At 45.0% G+C, this 21,349-nt stretch overlaps 1 protein-coding gene across 2 annotated transcripts in view; it reads left to right on the forward strand.

The window, feature by feature from the left end:
• Nucleotides 1-840: 840 nt before the first annotated feature.
• DSP (desmoplakin) overlaps nt 841-21,349 on the forward strand; it is a 51,660-nt gene continuing 31,151 nt past the window's right edge. The window contains exon 1 of one of the 2 annotated variants that reach the window (XM_084221474.1): nt 841-907. In XM_084221474.1, coding sequence (XP_084077600.1) covers nt 882-907 — 26 coding nt within the window. In that variant the 5' untranslated portion in view covers nt 841-881. Of the gene's footprint in view, nt 908-13,367; nt 13,818-21,349 lie in introns of those variants that run through there. The other variant, XM_084221473.1, reaches the window with a different exon arrangement.

The raw sequence follows: 21,349 nt of genomic DNA on the forward strand, positions 1-21,349 counted from the left end.
AATTTCCCTGCTCTCTGCTGCTGGAGGCACAAGTTGCATTTTTGCAGGCTGTGAGAGCCATGGGATCCTGGGTCTCTGTAAACCTGCGTTTCAGGCAGCAATAAAGTCTACTTTGAGCCCTGTGCCTATCCATGCCTGCATTGTTCCTGAATCTCCATGCTTCCTTACAAGGTTTTGCTGCCAAGGCTCACACTGTACCACACTTTTAATACAGGGCCAAGCTGCCCTCTGCTAAAAAAATTAAAACATTCATAGAAAACATGTATATTGTGTGCAGAAATATGTTGTGTTGCTCTTTTCTGCAAGAAGTGACCAGCCCTCTTCTTGCAGGTATTAAAGAGAAAGATAATGTCAATAGGTCTGGAGAGGTAAGACCTGCAGTTCATAAACAGAAATTTTTTCTTGAATCCCTTAAAAGATGACAAAGTGTATTATTTCAACAGAAATCAATGGTATTTAAAACTTGCAGGAAAAAAACAAAATGGTATTTTTGTAAGTCCTTGCTTCACATCATGGATTATTCTAAATGCATCTATTGCTGAAGTCAACCTTCCTTGCTGCCACGCTGCCCCCTCGCACCCCCTCTCTCCAGGTTTTCCTGTCTCTCTGCACTGAGTTTGGAGCCTCTGGCTTTCCCAAGCGATGCCCTTCCTGACCCCTGTCTCTATATCTGCTCACACATTCCTCCCTTATCTTGCTCTCAGGCTGCTCCAGATTCCCTCCGAACCATAGCCCATCCTAGACCACACGTGTTTACAGAGCCCAGCTTGGTGCCTTCTAACAGAGCTGGCTTTCATCCTGACACTGAGTCATATGACCTTCCTCTCTTTTTTCCAAAACCTTCTGTATATGCATGAACCCTTTAAACGGCGGCATCCGAAATGTTTCTCCATCCACCTCCACATTTGTAAGTCTGCATATATGATCAATGTTTATATTAGGTAGCTGTTATGCTGTTCTGAGTCTGTTCTAGCTGTATTTTACCTAGACTTTGGTGACCTCCAGGCAAAGGCACTGCTGTATGAATGCTGGAACATTCTGTTTATAAATCATTAAATACGCCATTGACTCTCAAAAAGTAAGAACATTATTCATCTTTGAAAGGACTTTGAAATTAATTTTATGTTTGAAGCAGCTTAAGAAAAATCTGTGGGGAGAGGATTTAGTCAATAAAGTCAATGGGAATTCTGCCACAGGGTGTTTTTGAGTACAGTCTTACAATTATTGTTGTCCTGTTCCAGGTTTAGGTTATTAGTTTGCTTTGACTTTATTTTTATATAGATAAATATCATCTATATTAAGTTCCCTTTCTCTCTTAAGTGTCACAGATTCAAATGTCTTCTGGCTTTGTAAATTTGTAAAGTTGACTACATTTTGCTTATTAAAATAATGTGCCTTCAGTGAAGCATATTTTTTCCCAAATGGGTCACATGGGGCAACACGTCCTCTTTTAGGGCGATACCCAGCTCCAGGGAGAGAAGGCTCTGAAACACACCGAACGCGTGTTGCTATAACACGCCTGTGCCTAAATATGTGGTGCTGTTACAAACTTCAGCCCTGTAGAAACCCAATTGTTTATCATTGTGAGAGGCTCCACCCCAAACAGTAATTAGAGCGAAGCTCCTGTCATAAATCCGCTGGCATCCCAAATGAAGCCGGTGTTCTCTGGAAACAAAGGTTATCTCCTCCTTTTGCTGCTGGTCCTTTGAACTTCCTGTGGTCAGGGAATCCTCCTGGTTTCAGCTAGAATAACAATTATGAAACTATCCCTGCTCTCCTGGCTGGGGTTCGTGTCTAATTAACTTTAACAGGAGTCATAATTTTAAGAGTGATTTCTCAAAAGCGTTATAACTCAAGACAATTAAGGCTTGAGAGAGAGCGCGCGAGACAGGGAAGGGAGGAAAACAGAGGCACTCCTTGGGGCTGGGCACTTCATGCGTATTAAAGAGATGTGACTCATTCCTGCCTCTAGTCCCAGCACAAGTAATGCCTTCTGAATAAGTTCTGCGTGCTAGATAAAAACTTGTTTGCTGGTGCAAAAATTGTATCGTGCGTGTCAGAACAAGCACCCCGATGGGCTATTCCCATCAAAAACCAGGGCACACAGCAGTGGACTTTTCAGTATGTTGGTGTAAATTTTGCACAGGGTTTTCAGCTGTGGAAACTCGTCAAAGTCTGCAGAAAAAAGGGATTAAGGGGAAGGAAACGCAGACCAATGAATGAATGAATGACTGCAGTCGCTCTTCTTGAGCAGGATGTTTTTATTTGTTTTTATTCTTGTTATGCATGACATGTGTGGTAGTGTATATAGAATACACCCATCAGACAATTTGATAGGCAAAACCTGGTTTTCTTGAGGACATGTGAAGCTAGAAGGGAGATGATAGCAATGTAGAACATGAAAATCCTGGGAAACCCCTAGGTCTGACTTTTTGTTTGTTTATTTAAAAGTAGCTCTGCATGCAGTACTGTATATATGATAGGTATTATCTTAAGCCAGGGCATCCCACAGACCTCTCATAGACATGATCCCAGGACGACATCTCCATGCATGAAGGATCCAGCCTTCAGCAAATGTACAGGAAATCAGGTTTTGTGACAGAAATCTGAAATGTTTGTTTGAAATCTGAAATGGTTTTAAGGAAACCTCCTGCTGCTACTACAGGGGTGATCCCTCTCATTACTAGTAACATGAGGATTCCAGAGGAAACAGAGTGTTTTTTTACCAAAAATTGGCTCAGAGCAAGTTTAACTGAACAGAGCCAGCCAGCATACACAAAATCCCAACTGATGTTCCTGGGGATCTGTTGCTAAACCCACAGTGGACTATTTCACTGAAGGACTGTATCCACAGTTTCCTCTGGAGCAGCCTTCCAGTAGCCCTGCAGAAAGCTGCTCATCTGCTCCAGATGAAGCAACAGAGCAAAATGAATGTCTCAGTATGACGAGAGACTACGAGCGAGCCCACACCACCCGTGGTCTGCTCGGGAAGCAAACCCTGACCGCCTCGGGAGGAAAAGTCTGACCTAGGCAGTGGAGCATCTTGTGTCCTTGGAGCTGGGATCTGGGAATTTTGTGCCCTCTGGGAGGGAGAGAATTGATTTTCTCAGTGCAGAAGCCTGGGGGCAAACCAGCATATAAGTGGTATGGACAATCAGGGGCCCAGGAGTGAGAGAGGGAGCAAACCGCAATGATAGTGTGGATGTGTCCTAAGGATGATGTCTAATGGTTTTACAACATATTGTTGTAAGTAATGAACATTAATCTTCAATTGTAAATCAGCTTGTTTGCCGTTTACTCATAAGAATTTTGCATTGTTTTCTGCTTGTTACTTTTCTAATGTTAGCATAGCTGTTATATTGTCTCAGTTTTTTGGCTCATTTGGCATCTCTCGCAGATGCAAAAATACAGGGGAGATTTTTGGAAAGTATTTCTTCACTGCTGTTACTGGAAAAATTATGATCAGCTCTAATGTTTTTGCATGCTTGAATGTGAATATCACTAACACTTGGACACATCTATGTCCCTTATTCTTCCATTATAAAAGCAATGCTGACAGCTCCACCTTCTCCTAATTGCTATCATCCAGCAACAAGAAATAAATTTTAAAAAACATACCCTAGGAAAAGCCTTGTCTTTGTTCACCAAAAGGCAGAAGTATCAGGGTCTCTACTGAGTTTGTCAGAATTTGTGTGTATGCTACTGAATAATAAAGAAGGTGATTTGTGTCCTTTGGAACAAGGACATTCCAGGACAGATGTGGTGTGATCATGTGGCTAGCAAACCTTTCCGAGGGACAGTGGTAAATGCAAAAGCTTTGTTATATGAATGAGAAGGTGTTGATTGGGAATAGTCAACATGGATTTACCAAGGCTGGATCATCAGATCACACAGGCTTTGCAGGACCTCTAGAGGTCTCTCATCCCGCCCCTCCACAAAGTAGGTCCAGGTAGAGCAGGTTGCTCAGGGTCTTGCCCAGCTGGATTTTGAGAATATCCAGGGTGGAGACTCCCCAGCCTCCCTGGGCACCTGCTCCAGTGTTTACCCTCATGGTAAACTTATTTTCCCTAATACTGACTGGGAATTTCCCCTGCTTGACAAAACTGATTGCTCTGTGTGATAAGGGAAGAGTGGTTGTTATCTGCTCTGGGTTTAACTTACTTAGGCATGATTTCCTAGAGCACCTTTTTATCTAGGCTGGAACATTCTGGTCTGAACAGGTGGATTAGTAGGTGGGTGAAAAACGGCCTTGCTTTTTGAGCTTAAAGGGTTCATATTCTACCTGGAGATTTTTATGAGCAGAATTCCTCTGGGATCCATTTGGGCAATTTAATATCTTTGTCAGTGATGTGAAAGTGGAGACTGTGCACCCTCATCAAGCCTGCAGCTGTCACCAAACTCACCAGAGCAGAGCGACTGACACGTGCCAGGGCAGAACTGCCAGAGCAGCTGGAGGAAGGGACCAACAGGAACCTCATGGCATTTGACAAGGACAACTGTGATTCCTACAACTGGTGGGAAGCAGCTCCTGCCTGAGCTCTGCAGGCAAAACTCCACAGCCAGATATGTCCAATACACAAGAGAGCCCCTTCCTCCTCCTTCCCAGCCCCTCTGCATAGGAGCCCTCCTTGGGCACAGTGTCTCTCACTTCCCATGTGCCACTTCCCATGTGCCCTTTGCCCAGCTCACAGAAAGATGGAGAAAGCCCTGAGTGCTCTCACCTCTCCCAGAAGAGCCAGGCTGTGCTTCCTCTTGTTCTTGTCTGCATCAATAAGGTGGATTAACTACAAAAGCACAAGAAAGTGCAGTGCTCTACACAGCAGTCCAGTTAATAATTATTATTTTATTGTTTTCTTGCAGACAAAACTTTTTTCAAGGATGTGGCTAGAGTCTCTCCTGGTGGTGAGGCCATTACAGTCATGCAACTAGCAGGACTGGACTTGTTCTTAATATAAACTCATACTACATTTAGCAGAGTGGCATGGGCAAGTGAAATTTCTGCTTATATTGAAGGAAATCATGTATACAGTGTGTTACATAGTCTCTCATATTGAGTGGTTTTACAGCATCTGTTCACAGGTGTTTTAAACCCTACTTGAGCACACTTAGGTCACTCAAAGCTATGCACAAGGCATAGGAGGCATTTGTACAATGAGCTGATCTGGATTCCTAAAATGCCATTTGGAGGTAATTTTCTAGGAATCCATGCAAAAAAATAAAACTTTTGACACCTCAGCGCCAGCACAGGAGCTCAGAGCTATGCCAAGAAAGTTAACACAAAGTAATCATTTTTCTTCCTTGTTTCCCATCAAAGTAATTTTTTATGAAGAGGGTTGACTCTGGCTGGATGCCAGGCACCCACCAAAGTCATTCTACCACTCCCCTCCACAAGTGGACAGGGGAGAGAAAACAGAACGAAGAGTCCATGAGTTGAGATAAGGACCAGGAGAGAGATGACTCACCAAATACCATCATGGGCAAGACAGACTCAATTTGGGGATATTAATTTAATTTATTACTAACAAAATGAAAGTAGGATACTGAGAAGTAAAATAAATCTTTAAAACACCTTCCTAGCATCGCTCCCTCCTTCCCATTTCTACTTCCTCTGCTGTGGTGGCACAGGGAGACACAGAATGGGGGTCATGGTCGGGCCATCACAGGATGTTCCTGCTGCTGCTCAGAGAGCAGCTTCCCCACCTCCAGCTTGGGGTCCCTCCTACAGGAAACAGTTCTCCAAGACCTTCTCCAGTGTGACTCCATCCCATGGTAACAGTTCTCCACAAAGTGTTCCAACATGGGTCACCTTTCCACAGGTACTTCAGGCACAGCCTGCTCCAGCAAGGGTCCCCTACGGGGTCACAAGTCCTGCCACGAGACCTCCTCCAGTGTGGGCTCCTCTTTCCACAGGTCTACAGGTGGAAAGAGGAGTCTGCTCCAGGGAGCTTCCCACAGGATCACAGGCATCCGCCTGCTCTGGCATGGGTCTCCTCCATGGGCTGCAGGTGGATCTCTGCCTCCCCATGGTTCTCCATGAGCTGCAGGAATACAGCTGTCTCCCTGTGATCCTCACCCCAGGCTGCAGGGGAATTTCACCTCCTGGAACACCTCCTCCTGCTCATTCTCCACTGACCTTGGTGTCTTTAAAGCTGTTCCTCTCACATATTCTAACTCTGCTCTTCACTGGCTGCAAATTATTTCTGCAATAACCCTTTTTCTCCTTCTTAAATATGTTATCACAGAAGTGTTATTATCACTCCTGATTAATTCAGCCTTGGCCAGTGATGGGTCTGTCCTGGAGCTGTCTGGCACTGGTTCTGGGGAAACTTCTGGCAGCTTCTCATAGAAGCCACCCCTGCAGCCCCTCTGCTACCTCAGACCATGCAAATTCAACACAGATGCCAGCCTTGCTGGTTCTCATGCTGCTAATCATGCAAAAAATTAGCATTTTTATGGAAACAGATGATGTTTCCTAAAGGGAGCTAAATCACCCCTGCAGAAAAGTGGATCTAAACAGAAAAAGAAGAAATAAAACAATAACTTTATTTCCTACATATCTTACTCAGACCTACTTAGATAGAGAAGATATCGTAGATACCCACACATCCAAATCAGATGGAGAGCAGGGAAGAAAACACTGATGCAAAGTAGCTTCTTTAGCATCTCATCATATTAGGACTTTAATTCTGGTCTCTTTATCAGACTTTTATAATTACATGGAGAAGAGAATGAGAAGGCAGAAAACTAAATGCAATTGATTCTGCTATTTGAACTACAAGGCTCGTGTAGGTGTTTGGGGGAAAGAAGCAAAGCATTCAGCAGCTCCTGAATGCTGAGCAGCAGAGCTACAGCAATAAGTGAGGAGGAGGAGAAGGAGGAGAATATTGCAAGTCTGAGAAAAACTTAGGCAGCATTGGAATTTGGTCTAGACTGGAGAACACTTCCACATTTACATCGCCACATCTTGAAAGCTGTGGAAATCACAGATGTTTCATGATCCCCGGTGGCTGCCTTGCAGTAATCTGGTCCCTCTGATGAGAACTGCTCAAGGTTTAAATGAATTCTAGCAATGGTTGTGCTTTTATAACAGAGGATAATACAGCTGGAATAAAAGAGCTCCCATTTCTGATCAACATGACTCAGTTGGAGGGAGGAAAAAGGCTGACTTCAACTTTTCACTTCTGAATTTGTCATTAGAGAGTTAAGGGGGTGTGTGAGAAAGAAGGCTGTCTGTTTTTCCTTTCTTTTCTCACTTGTACTGCAAACTTGATAGTAACAAAATCCCCTGTTGAACAACGAGGATAAAAAGGACTCTTAGGAAATTGTCTGAAGTGAATTTCAGAAGTTATTTATTTGAAAAGGCTTTTTTGCACCCATCAATTCTTAAAGCTGCCTTTGCCAAGTAGCTCAAGGTCCCTTTGGTGTGGTGAGCTCTTGCTGGCTGGGTGTACAAGCATGCACAGCTGGAACACACAACACTGTGATAACATCTGGAATTTGTACAGAAGGTATCTTGGTAAGGAGGTTTCCAATTCTACCAGAAGATAAATTGCCCTCCATAGCCTCAGGGCTTCGGAGAACAAAATATTCCTTTAAGGATGACACCTCCACTCCTCAGCTGTGAGAAGCAGAGCTTCTGGCACAGTAAAGAAATGAATCTTTACTTTCCCTGGTTGTTATCAAAGTAGTTGTGGTATGACCCGCAAATTCAACATGAAATGACAGGTCTGCCTGCAAAAACTAGTGCAAAGTGAGTTAATTTTCATTCCTTTACATGTATTAGATCCAGTTCTCCATTATCCTCCACAGTCTTGTATATACCATAAAAGTTCAGCTTAGAGGAGGAGAGCATGAAAATCTTTTTAGAAAGTTCTACCCTTCACTTCTCCATTAAGTTGGTAAAGATGCTTGGAACCTTTATAACTGCTCTGATCTGGTATTCCCTCTTACAAAGTATTTCAAATTATGGTGGTAACATTTTAATAAGGCTATCAGTGCCTCGGGACAGTGCCATAACCCAGTTATTTGAGATGTTGGGATGACAAACATCTGTTACGATGTGCAACCTTGCTGATGGAAGATTTGCTCTAATGAGGGGGAACCCTGGGTGTCTACAGGGCAACTCTAGAGGCTCCCATTTGATCCTTCACTTTCATTTCAAAGAATGCACAAGCAGAAGAAAGGGATGGGTGTCAATAAAATCATGGTGCTCCTTATCCCCTTGGGCTTGAAGACACCTGGGTGTTAATTAGAGCAGCCCCAGTGTGAAGCAAGTAAAGATCCCTTAAGAGCTTGAGAAATGTCCTACTTCTCACCTTGTGCTGTGTGGTTGAGCAGCTCTGCAGTATCTAACACCAATTACCAAACTGTCTGAATAATGAGGGGCAGATGCACCTTGCCAAAAGTTTATATTTTATGAAAAGAATTCATAAATGAATGCATTTTGGATGCATGGGGTGTGGCTTGATCCAAGATTTTTGTCCAACTACTAAAGAATAATTAGTCAGAAATAGCCTTGTATTGCTCTCAGCACTTTTAAGTATCTTAAGATATGTTAACTTCTCAAGCTCTGGCAAACAGGTGCTGGTGAAAGAAACAGAATAGTGAAGTGAGACTTTAGAGGAACCATAATAATGTAACATTAAATATTTTGCTTTGTACAGTCACTGTTTGAATGTTCTACTTGCAGCAACATGAAATCAGGAGCTGTGTAGAAATACTGCGTGCATGCTCTGTGGGTCATGGTAGGACCATGCTGGGAAAACAATGTCCCATGCTGGTCTCCTCCACCTGAAGCTGAAGAGGGAGGCATCCTGAAACTTTTTGTCTGAGTAGTCAGTCAGGTCTGACAAGGCTGACACATCCCTCACCACACCCTCTACTTTTGCATGGTATAGAAGGAATTGTGCAGTCCTAAGCTTCATTCCTCTTGATGAATTCAAAGGCTTTTTTTTTTTAACCCTGCCAGAGTCTGAGGTGGTAATATTGCAGGGATTGTCTGAAAGGAGCACAGTGGCTGTTCAGGAACCTGGAAATGACAGCTCTTGGCAGGCAGTCCTGGACTTGACAGTGAGCACTTTGTATCAATCGTACCCTGCCCCCCAAAAACGCTCAGAACATCAACTGGGGCATATCTACATTTTAAAGTGCATTTTGCTGCACTGTAAATCTGCCCATAGTTAGACACCATCTGAGTGCATTTAAAATATATCTTCCCCCATGACAGGGATATAGCTGAGTAAGTTGTCTGAGCCCTCTCAGTTTGTTATTAATGACATTTTGGACCATGCCTGCTGTTGCTCAGAGGTCTTCCTCGTGGCACCAGCCTCTCTTCATGTGCATAGAGCAGCTCAGACTCTGGAGTGTTAACTGTGAGTTTTCTGGGGAGAATTCTGCCTGAGCAAAGGGAGGAAGAGGAAATGCCCAGGACTGACTTTCACATCATCACAAACATGGACTTTGTAGATGCTGCCACTCAGCCCAAGCTGCCTCTTCCCAGGCAGCCCCTGCACAGCAGGGGTGGTGCATATCGAGCACCTGACAAAGACACATCACCAGATTAGTGGCTTGCACGTGCAAACTTGTCCTTACTGCCCAAAACTGTAGGAGTTAGGAACACAAGAGTCACACACTGGTTTACCTGGGTGATTTGATGTGTTTGGAAGGCCAGAGCTGGATTTTTTGCAAGCTACCATAATGGAAATCAGTTACCAAGTCAAATTCAGGTTTGTACTTTGAATGTCAGATGTCACTGGTTATCAATGTGTTTCAGCTACTTTAAATTTATTTGGTTTCTATCCGGGCAAGGAGGGCATTAAAGAGAGGAAGCCATTAAATAAGCTTAGAAGAAGCCACGTGAAATAGGAGGGGCTGGCAAGTACTGCCAACAGCAATGAATTAACAAGCCATTGAGGGGAATTTCAGTGTGCCCCTGGGAATTCAGTTCTTAAGATAAAATACAGAGGTTTCCCTGGTATAGACAGGCACCAACACAGCATTTTAAGTTCAGTTCAGGTAGTGTCCTGAGTGAAGACCCATTACCCAGCAGCCTAAGCCTAAAATAGGGCTTTTGGGTCCACCATTTGGAGTTGGAAAGGAGCCTTTTATTAAAACTAAGGAGATATGCCTAGCACTAATATTATGTATAAAGGAGACCCCTCTGTTTACTGAAGCAGTCATCAGCTGCTGACATTTTGCCTCTTTGGAACTGCTGTCTCCTGATATCCTCATGGTGTCTGTAATTCTAAGGGAGGCACATTAACAGGGCTGCAGCATGGACCCTAGCTCTAGCTGGGGTTCAGGTGCCTGTGGGGAATATTGTACCTCCTTTAGACTAACCTGCTTAAAGAAGGGCTCCTAAGATCAACACAATTTTAACAGATCCTTACCTTACGAGACAGAATTCTGCTAAAGGAGATGAAACTCCAAATTGCTGCATTTTATTCTCTCCTGCATGTAGTTTTCCTTGGAGGGAAAATCATACAATCATGGTTTGGTTTGAGTGGCAAGGGACTCTAAAGGTCAGCTACTTCCATTCCCACTGCCGTGGGGAGGGACACCCTGACACTGTAGTTTGCAGTCTATTGGCCATTTGCACTCAAAAACTCTTTGATACCAAAGAAAGTCAAGGAACTTAGGATGTGATCTTAGGTTTGTCAGGACTGGGCCTTTCCAGGAATAGTGGAGCAAGATTAATCAGCTATTACACTGATATCCTCATGCATTTAGATGAATTTCAAGCAATATCTATGTGGCTTGATCCTGCTTCATGATAACTGAGCCCAGCTAGGGTAAGCATCCAAGAAACATTGAATACTTCAGCAAATTTAATTATTTGTATTTATTTATTTCATTTGTCTATCTCTTAAAACATCTAAGATAGGAGAACTGTGCTGCTCACAGCATCATCTCAGTCTTATCCTCTTGTTCTCATTTCAGTGGGGCTAATTGTGCAAGTAGGACCACCAGAACTCAGTCATTATTTATGTATTTAAGGATTTTTCTGCATGTCCAGGTGGCAGTGACTCATCCAGGCCTCTGGGTGTATCACACACACGCTGTCTCCATCACAGATAATGGTGTGTCTCACTGAGCTGGCACACCAGTCCAAGCTGAAGGGTGGGGCTGATTGGAGGTGGTGCTAAAACTCAGCAAGAACCTCAAATCAGTGTAATACTTTTGGCTCTCTAAATATGCATAAATATAAATGGACAGCTTTCAAAGGGACTTGCTGGGGAATAAAAAAGCTTCATGTTTGTATGTCTGAATACAAATGCCTGGCTTGATACACCACCATGCAAAAATTTGACTTTTATGTATATTGGTGGTATTAATTCAGAGATCTGTATTTACGTTTCAAAAAGTTTGGATTGGAGTATCAAAGCACAAAGTTCAAGTTTCCCTATATTTGCACTTCCTGCCTATTCTACATCTGTTTTCTACTTTTTTCCTTCCTTCTTTACAGCATTAAGCCTCTATATTTGTTTTTCTTACTCATCCTCGTTTTGTATTCTGCTCCCTTACGGCTTTGAAATGTAATGTCAAACCATCCAATCGTGCAGATGTACTCTGTATTCAAAACAGCATCCCAAATCCACATATATACCCAAATATATATGTATGTCTGTATACATACATATATTCACTCCTATGCAATGATTCACGTTACATATAATACAGCATAGATATTACAACATAAAAGTCCCTGCATGACTTCACATATAATAAGGCACTTGCATTCTGCCTCTTCGTAGCGCTCTGTACAGCTCCAGGCGGTGCCACCAGGATGCTCTGCAGGACCAAGCAACTGCACGTTTGTTAGGAGGAGCTCTCATGGCTCCTCTATGCCACGCTTTGCCCATCACCTCCAGCAGCAGGGCAGGTTCTCAGGTGACCTGTGCCATGGTGCTCCCATCCCACAGAGTTTCAGTGGTGCTTGGGAAAACTGCACTAGTTCGTTTTTCTCTTGAATAGTTTAGGAAGTCTTGTCCTTTGGTATGTTTATCTAGTTCTTACTTACTGTCCCATGACCTATCACTTGGATTTAAAATACTAGGAAAATGAGGAGTGCAGAAAAGACAGAAACAGGCTCAAGAATTTATGCATGGTGTGGGCTGCTGGTAATCTCACACAAATGAAAAAACCTTCCAGCAGACGTGCTGTCACATAGCATCAGGTGGCTGATACGGCTGGCTCATGTACTGCACATTGGGATGAAAGCCTCAGGAGAATTTCAGAAAAGCCTGGCATGGTTATTCATGAATGACTGCTGCTTCTTAAAAACTGGCCATCTTTGTTTTACAACACCACGGACAAGTGGCCAGACCAGCTGAGGCAGTGCCACTAAAGCTATCCAAGAATTGGTGCTCAGTTGACACTTGAGACTAATCCGGTGGTCACTGGCTGGCAACAAAGGCCCCTCTGGGCATCCGACAGTAAACTGCCGTCGCCAACACCCTGTACACACATGGATGTGTTAAAATGACTTTGTCTCCTAAGATATGGCCTATTTGAAAGTTAAACACAACTTTCACAGCGCCAGAAGGCAGAAATCAAGTAAATCTGAGGAGAAAAGACAAGTTTAAATGCCTGTTTCTGCGTATCTTCTTTCTCAGGCACAAATGCACTCAGCGCATGGCACCGGTCCAACATTTCACGCGCTGGGAAACAAACTTCAGCGCTGTTTCAGAAATGCACTGGGCTTGGAGTGCCCAAAATCCTCCTAAATGTGGGACCCTGTGTATTTTTGAATGGCTGAAACATGCACGTCATTTTCCCGACGTGTATCAAAACCCTGCGATGCGCAGGGCAGAGGGCAGCTGCCACTGGAACAGACCCATCCTCGACGGAATGGTGCCGATTTACCCAGCGCTACCTTGTTCAGGCGCCGGGTTCTTTCCGGAGAGGCACGGAGGTGTTTGGCGTCGAGGGCGCCCTGGCCCCATCCATCCTCTCCGCGGCGCTCCCAGCCCTCGGACGAGCCGCCCCGTGCTCCGCGGCTTCGGCCGCAACTCCAGGGCAAGCGGCAGCCCGCAAACACGGCACAGGTCGGGAGGGAGTTTCAGCGGACTCAACTCCGCTGGCAACTTCTGAGGGCAGCACACGCACAGGGAAAGGCGCTGGAAACACCGGTGCGACGGTGACAGAGGCCGTGCGCTGCCCGGGCGGCCACCGGGGAGCGACACCGCGGCGGGGCGGGGGCCGGGGCCGCGGAGGAACCCGGGGCGGCCGCCGAGGAGGCGCGGAGGACGCAGGCGAGGCGCGGCTCCACGCCCAGGAGCGCCGCTTAAAACCACCGCGGAAAGGTGTGGCCTCGCCTTTCCTCTGCCGGCGGGGAGGGGACGGGACGGGACCTCCGCTCTTGCCGCCGCCGCCAGCAGCCCTCGCCGCCCGCCCGGCTCCGCACCGCGCTCCTGCCCTGCCTCACCTGCGGGCCGCCCGACCGCCGGCTCCCGGCCCTTCCCCGGCCCTCGGCGCGCTGCGAGGGAGCGAGCGGCGGCACGGCGGCGGGCGCTGCCGGCCGTGAATGCTTTTCCTGCCGTCGGGTCCGGCTCAGTGTCCCCGTCGCTTTGCCCCTCGCCCCGCGTGGCCCCGGGCGGCTCCCCCGCTGCCATGAGCATCAACGGCGGGTCCCACCCGCGCATCAACACCCTGGGCCGGATGGCGAGGGCAGAGTCGGGCACCGACCTGCGCTACGAGATGAGCTCCCATGTCGGGGGCGGCGGCGGCGGCGGCGGCGGCACCCACACGCACACCAGCCACAAGACCTACTACTACCAGAAGACCTACGGGGGGGACTACGCCTCCGACGGATACGGGTAGGTGCGGGCCCAGCCGGCCCCCGGCCCCGCTCCTTCGGGGCCGCCTCCGGACAGCTGCCGTGGTCCCGCTCGCGGTGGGATCCCCTTGGTGCGAGAGATCGCAAGTTTCCTTTTGCTGTTGCTCCCTGAGGCGTCTTAACTTCTAAAAGGCTTTTATATGCAAGCGAAGAACTTTAAAAAAAAAAACACTTTTAGTGGTGACTCTCCTTGAAGAGAGTAGCAGGACTAAAAACAGTGTCTCCCGTTTGCACTGAGGGCTGTAAATGGGTCGGTGCTGGCTCTATTGACCCAACAGGTCTGTGCTGATAAACCCCTGCTTTGCTCAGTGACGCAAAACCAGCTGAACTGAAGTGAATTACTTTATACCCCATACACCCAGGCTCTGCCTTCCCCAACTAGTTGCATAACTAGGGCTATAAAACCATTTTAAGTAGTAGGAAATGTCCTCTTGTTAATTTTCGAGTTTGTTTCTAGCTTGTGCGAGCCCTGGGAGTTTAAGTAATGACTTTTTATAGAGCCATCCCTGACATTTGGTGGCAGGGGGCAGAGATACGTGACAAGCAACACTGGTCTGCTCTCCTCGCCTCTTACCTTTTTAACCTTCTGCTTGCCCTGGTGCTGTGAACACAGTCAAGATCTTGTAGGCAGGGTGCCAGCTGTGAATCCTGGCTTGGGGAATGCCTGTTCTCATGGATGCAGCTATCTGTGCACATCAAGTCTGACAAGGACTTTCTGCAGAGTGCAGTTATGATGAAGACTTCTCCGTTTGTCTCTTTGTCTGGGAGTTCACAGGACTGAAAAGCAGGCAGCAGTTAGGGTCGCTGACAGAAGCAGTGCTGATGTATGGTACAGTGCCATCAGAAAGCACAGCTGGTGATGATTGGTCTGTGTGTGTGGAATGGCTGTATTAAGTCTATTGGTCTCATTATGGATGCCAGTGGCTCAGGAATTTATGCAGAAGCCCTGTCATGTATGCTGTATTAGAATTTAAGCCCTAATTTTATGAAGAGTACATAATTAGTTTCAAAAGGGTGGGAATTAAACATACATAGTAAATAAACAGCAGATGAGAAAAGGCAGGCTTTTTTAAATCAAGAAGATCTATAAGTGGCCATAGAGAATTAGGGTTATCCTGGAGAGCACAGGATGCTCAGCTTAGGTAAGTCAGAGCAGTTGCTAGAGGACCACTGAATGAATGAAATACTTGCGTTCTACAGGTTTTTTGTTTATTACTTTGCCCAGTTCTTAGTTCAAGTTCTTTGTTTGACTTTCGGTTTGTTGTGTGCATAGGTAAGTTAGTTACAACGAGTTGTATCTAGAACACATCCAGTTTCCAATACAGTAGTATGATAATATCTATTTATTGCTATAGAATAAGAACAATTCAGTACTGTAGCATTGGTGAGTGCACACACTAGGACTCCAAAATGCCATTGCTGTGCTGCCTGTGTGAGGATTTGTTTTGCTGGTCATGCTTCATTGCAAATACCCATACAAGATTTACCTTTACTTACCTTTACCTAGAGACATTTACAAGAGACAGCCATGAAAAATGAATGGCAGTGCATGTTACTTCCCGGCTGTTCTCTTTCTCCTCACTTTTCACTGGTGCAACTCTCTTTGGATTCAGCAGTGTGATCTCCATATCACTCCCAACTTTCACTAGAGGAGAAATGCTTTCCTTTAATTTAGCATTCTTTGGCTACAGTTACATATTTTAAATCAGTCTGTAGTTTGTTAGGCTCTTCTTTCTGTAGCGTTCAGTGGTGGTGTAGCAAGGGTGGAAAGGACAGACCTGATTGAGACGTTAACAACCTTATATCAACATTCTTTCATTTGCTTTTTATAATATAATATTCATATCTCCTTCCTGGGGAGGTATGTCTGGCAAGGAGGTTGCAATGAAAGTTCCTGTTCGCTTTATTGGGAGATTTCTGAGTGGAACTAAAGACAGTTGTTATTGAGATGACAAAAAAAAAAAAACCAAAAAAACCCCAAAAAACCTGCCAAACATTTACATATTGCTGTATGTGCAAAAATCTGACCATACCAAATACTCTAAATATTTTCTTGCAACAGAGTATGTGTGTTTGCCACCTTACTGAGTTGCATAGGTTTATTTTTAAGTAGTGCTGATATGCGTTAAAATGTATCTCAAAACAAGTGATTTATTGTGAGGTAATGAAAAAAGCAGTTTTGCCGGATTTTGTATGCGTTTGTGTGCAGAAAATCCACTAAATGCTCTGCATGTTGTGCTGTTGGGACCAGGGCCATCATCTATGGAACTGGTTTTATTAACTACATTTAGCCTGACATATTCAGTGCCAAAGTTTAGTGGCATCTACTGAACTCAGAAAACGAAGGCTTCTTTTTTCCATGGGGAAGATCACTCTACCCTGATTTTTAAATGCAGCAGGATTCAAGTTAGGGTCTAGTCTTGTAAGTTTTGGGGCGTATTCTGCCAAACAAGTCTGTGCTGAGTATTGCATTACTCACAGAGCAATATGAGACGCTCCCTACCCTTAGGGCTCAGCAAGGTGCTTTTACAACATTCCCTGTTTCTTCTGGCTTGGGAACTCAGGATGAGCTTGGCCCGGAGTACAGATACTCAGCTTGACAGTGAGTCACACGCTGCTAAACTGCCAATTCATCAGTCAAATATTTATCAATGTCTTTGCTATGGAGATAGAAAATCTGATAAACCATGAGAGAAAAGAAAAAGATGCGAAGTTGTGCAGTTTTATTTGTCGTTGCCAAGATTAGGGGAAAAAATAGCCTAGATTCATGGTCGCTGAGTGACATGAACATGAATTAATTTACACAGTTCTGCTTAAGGATTGATGTAACTTCTGTGCTTAGAAAAGGAGTTAGAAAATTACCTGCCCTGCCCTGACATTACTTTGAGGAACCAAGAAACAAAATAAACGTGAAGAAAACCGACTCAAAGCCACACTTTTGCCTTTTCCCATCAGTCTGGCAAGGATCTGTAGAGTCCTGGCTAAGCTGAGCGGTGGTAGAGCTGGCGTGGTAACTTCCACTTGGAGCTGCTCAGACGGCGCGGGCGGGCGGGAGGGATGTGTCCGAGCTGCTGCGGAATTCCTGCCCTGCCGGCGGAGCCTGCGCCGCGCTCGGGCCGGCAGGGAGATGGTGCCGCGCCAACGCTGAGAAGAGACCCGGGCTGAACCTCTCCCAGGTCTCTGTTCCGTAGGGACCCGCAGGTGTGAGAGCCTCCTGTCAGGAGCAGGGGGTTTGCTGCCTTTCCAGCCGCAGAGGTGTATTTCCATGGTCCGGGCCGGAGCCGGCGTTTGGCACCTCCCTCTGCCGGAGGCGGAGGTGGGAGAGGCGGCGTGTGAGCAGCCGCTGCACCGGGCAGGTTCGGCCTTGGGAACCGTTCTGTCGCTCCTGGTGATTCATTGCACTGGGAAAAAGCATGAGGACTTTCTGTGAACAGGTGTGGCACGATCCCTTGTGAAACCCTGCGTGCTGCGGAGGCACTAAGCCTCGGGGATCCTAACAATTCAGTAATTCACTAGTGACTACTAGATTTTAGCGCATTTTTAGTGGTACTCAGAGCCTGATTGTGCCAGATGCAGAGGTCTTTTGAGGTTTCCAGCCATCATGGAAGCACTAGTCTATGTGCGTACTTGGCAGATGGGACTAGTCAGGTGAGGCTGTGGTGTGCCAAAACTGGTCCTGGTTAGAGCAGAGGCATATGGGGAGAACTCTTGATGATTGGACAGTGTGTATTGGCCTCCTTTGAGGCAGGAGGGGGAAAGCTGGACTATAGCATTTCAACTGCTGGTTATTTTCTCATGGATGTCGTGATTCACCACCTTCATGCCGTTGCGTTTTCCAGCATACGCACACCCAGCTGGCAGGTGGTGGCGGATGGGCGGGGGTATGTGCAGGCTCTGTGCTGGGAATGCAGATTCCAGGTCAGGTTTTTCTTCTGACTTGCCTACCCTGGGCATACCAGGTAATCCCTTTATGAATCTTTTGCTTGTTCAAACAGGTTTGTGTGGCGGGGGATGGGAAGTGTGAAGAAAAAGAAGGGCAATTTTTTTTCTCTTGTTGAATTCTGGGAATCGTTCAATATTCTGGATCTACTAAAAGGCTTTCTTTTAAGGCTTCCTCCATTTTTTGGATAAAGAAAAAAAAACTGAAAAGCTTTGAATTTTTAAAAGGCTGGAAGTTTTGTGGAGGGCTTGGAAAATTTAACAGAGTATTCTAATTAATTTTAAATAGTATCTTCGGGACAAAGGCAACCCCTTTGTGCAAAAGCAACCTCCCAAAGCTTAGGGAGTTGTGAAGCTGTGGGAAGGCTCCTCAGAATTGCTGGATGCGTTTCTTTGTCTCCTTTGACCTGCTTCTCTGGGCACTGATCACACTCTGGATAGCCCAGCAGCCTCTGGATGAGCAGTAGCAAAGGCAGACACTGGAGCAGCCCCACGGTGGAGGTGTTTGTGCTGGGGTGTGCAGGTCTTGCAGCAGCAGGAGGCAAAAGAGGAAGCAGAAGGTAGCTGGCTTCCTTGCCCCTTGGGTTCTGCAGCAATATCAGCTCCCACAGTGGGCTGGGAGGGTGCAGGCTGAGTGTTCAGAGAAGGTATTTGGTGTATTCAAAATGCATCCCTTGGGATAATTTTTTGACTGCTTGAATAAATCAGTGCCAGCAGTACCCAGCCCTGCTGTGTTCTGGGGAGGTGGGCACTGCTGGCATGTCTGTCTCTACACTCATGGCTCGTCATATGGCCTTGAGCATGTTTCTCAGTTCCTTTTAAAGGAAAAGCAGGAGTAGTTCTTTCTTATTTCAGTAGAGCTGGAGGTCTTGTTAGGATCACAGGTACTGCTCATCAGTTAAACACAAATTCTAGCTCAGACACTGGGGATTCAACAGTAATGGCTGGATTTAGCTCACTTGGGGTCTATTCCAGCAGGGAGGTGTTGCTATCCTGCCCAAATCCCAGTGGCAGAAGGGGTTTGGCTGTCCTCTTATTTCTCAGGGAGAGCAGGAGGGTAGAATAGCAAGAGAGCAATGTGTTCTGCCTTGACATGCACAGAAAAGGGTGGCTCCTGTACAGAATGACGACAGGGAGATGCTATGCCTTTCCTAATGCTCTTCTGACAGTGGAGAGCAACAGGCCTACATTTCAACATCCCAAGTAAAAGCAATTCATCTGTGTTTTGAAGTGTTTTCATAATTTTAAAACACAGACGCTACCCCCTTTTGTTTTCCTTTGTTCCTTTAATAGTTAATGACTATTAAAATCAAGTTATTTTAATAAAGAACTCTGCTTAATAGGACCTTTTTGAAATTCATGAGTTGCCTTCCAAATACGTGCCATGGTCTAAAATGTGGTGTGGGGACAAATACATAGTTAGGGTCAGAAGCAGTCCAGTCTGTTTCCCTCAGCACTGTTCTGCAGAGTTTACAAAACCAAAGCAGCACAGCAAATAGGTTATTGCAAATGTATATGTTCATTAGTAGTAGACCCTGCACTCTTCTGTTATGAGTCCTGCTAAAAGACCAGCCTCCAGTTCTTGCCAGTTCTGCTGGAATGGTTGATAACATATGCTGCATTTGCAGTAAAACAAGTGCCCATATTTTCACTGCATGGTGTACCTACAGTGTTGGATACAACAGGATCCTATTCATAGGTGCGAGGTTTAGATGCTTCCAGAGTTAAATCAAATTGTCATAGCAGCAGTAGGTGTTACAGTGACCAAACATTACTCTAAACTCATTCAGTTTCATGTAAACAAAATTAGACAAAACAAGAGAGATGCTGACAAGATACCATGTAAAGTAACCCCCTTAATCTGTGTTCTCCGAGGATTGTTGGTATCCTGCATTTTTCTAAGGAACATAAATATATTTTTATGTAACGTGTAGGTTACATGTTTTTACTTTAAAAACCCAGCTTTGTTCTTGCTTGTCCAGCATGTTCAGAGCTTGCCTCTGTCTTTGGCCCAGTATTTTCTGTGCTGGGTATGGTTTTACTTTGGCTGTTTCCTACTGCCTAAAGATTGGTTGTCTTATTACTCTGAATTGGAGTTTCTGCTTTGGTCTGCTCATCCCCATTAAAGGCCTGTTGGCTTCATTAAGAGGCAGATTACACTGAAGGACTTTGAAACTGCTAATGGAGTACCTTCCAGTCACATGGGTGAAAAGTATTGAAGATGTGTCCCTGTGAGACTGTGCTAGTGCCATCTGATGTATCAACATCAGTGTATGTCTGTTGAGGTGTTGTCTCACCAAGTATTTTTATTTTTAAAGTTCAGAGATTGATTTATGCCCTTGGGCATGTTTGTACAGCTAAGTCCCCTTCAGATTTGAAGTTCCTGATTTCTGTTGGCTTGGTGGAGCTAACAGAATGTTTGATGGCATCAAACATCAGCTCCTCTGCTGGCATCTGCTGCTTCTGATTGTGCCCCAATAACCCCGTGTAGCTCTGTTTGGTCTTCTGACAGATTTGAAAGCCAGTGCCTCTAACACGCCATTTTATTGTTACCATGGGATTTATCTCTGTTTTTTCACTGGCAAAACTGTTTAGATTTTAACAGCAAAGAAAGCATTAATAAGATAGTGTGCTCTCTTCTGTTTTTAATTTGTATAGCTCCAGCTTCTGGCATTATTTTGTTATATCTTTATCTGCTGGATTGGAGAGCCTTAAATATGTGCTGCTTTCTTCTGGTGAAGGTCCCCGTGAACTGTAAACAAGTAACTTGTTGTTACTGTATTTGAAGACCTAGATAGGATGTACTTAAGCCTCTCATGTCAAGGCCTCTGCTCCTGCCTTTGAAACAGTTTTGTGCATCTATATTTAGCCATCTTCAGGTTTTCAATTTTTTAAATTATTTGGGCAATAATTATGGATGTGGCATTCAAACATCATTAGAATGAACACAAAATGCTTCTATTTCTACTTCTCTGTATTTTAATTTAATAGTTTGATTTATTTGCAAATAGCTTTTCTTCACAATTTCTTACTTCTTACTATCTTAACTATAATAGCTATTGTTTAGACCTCTTGTCATGGTGGAGTAATGTCTTTGAGTTCAGTGAAGTTACCTTGAAGCCAGTGGAGATAGACTGACTGGTCACAGTATAAATCTGGTCACCATCTATACTTAATTTGGCTTTAATGGATGTCCAGCATTTGTAGCTGCCAGAACATGATGGAAAAAGGGGTTCAAGAAAAAATACTCTTCCATTGTTCTAAAAAGAGAAAATTGCTCAGAAAGTTCCTCCCTTTTCTTTATTATGTTTCATTCATGAGAATAATTGTGGGTGTAATTAAATGTAAATTTCAGATGCAGTCAGATATTTCTATATCTAAACACAGCAGTGATGCCTGAGGAGAAGGAATGATTTAGAAAAGGAAGCTGACACAAAGCCTGGCACAAAATCAGACCCGTATGTTATTTTCCATAATTGTTTTCTTTAAGCAGTTTCCAAGACACACAGGGGTGCACAGCACAGTGGGGTGCAGCGTTTGTGCAGCCAAGGGGTCACGGTGCAAGCTGGGGGC

This window comes from Fringilla coelebs, assembly GCF_963513975.1.
Source record: "Fringilla coelebs genome assembly, chromosome: 1".
NCBI classification, from domain to species: Eukaryota; Metazoa; Chordata; class Aves; order Passeriformes; family Fringillidae; genus Fringilla; species Fringilla coelebs.